Source organism: Eimeria mitis, genomic scaffold (assembly GCF_000499745.2).
Source record: "Eimeria mitis Houghton genomic scaffold, Emh_scaff661, whole genome shotgun sequence".
NCBI lineage: Eukaryota > Apicomplexa > Conoidasida > Eucoccidiorida > Eimeriidae > Eimeria > Eimeria mitis.
The window spans coordinates 9,854-10,319 of NW_013574747.1; the positions used below are offsets into that span (position 1 = coordinate 9,854).

At 57.1% G+C, this 466-nt stretch overlaps 1 protein-coding gene across 1 annotated transcript in view; it reads right to left on the minus strand.

The window, feature by feature from the left end:
- Positions 1-466, minus strand: part of EMH_0019070 (uncharacterized protein) — a gene marked incomplete at both ends in the record, with an annotated part of 2,208 nt that overhangs the window by 173 nt on the left and 1,569 nt on the right. The window contains one exon of the mRNA XM_013501279.1: positions 1-416. Coding sequence (XP_013356733.1) covers positions 1-416 — 416 coding nt within the window. The remainder of the gene's footprint in view (positions 417-466) is intronic.

Genomic DNA, 466 nt, shown 5'->3' on the forward strand with positions numbered 1-466 from the left:
TTGCTGCTGCTGCCCCTATAGGTTCCGCTTCTGCTGCTGATGCTTCTGCTGCTGCTGCTTCTGCTGCTGCTGCTTCTGCTGCTGATGCTTCTGTCGCTGGTGCTGCTGCGGCTGCTGCTGCTTCTGCTTCTGGTGCTTGTGCTTCTGCTGCTTCTGCTGCTGCTGGGTTTGCTGGTGCTGCTTCTGCTTCCGCCGCTGCTGCTGCTTCTGCAGCTGCAGCTTCTGCTGCTTCTGCTTCTGCTGCTCCTTTTGCTTCTGCTGCTTTTGCTGCATTCGCATCTGCTGCTTCTACGTCTTCAGCTTCTGTTGCTGCTGCTTCTGCTTCTGCTCCTTCGGCTGCTTCTGCTTCTGCTTCTGTCACTGCTGCTGCTTCTGCTTCTGCTGCTGCTGCTTCTTCTGCTTCTGCTGCTGAAAGCCTGCAGCGCTGCACAAGGCAGCACTGCCGCAGCGTTCGAAATTCCTCCTG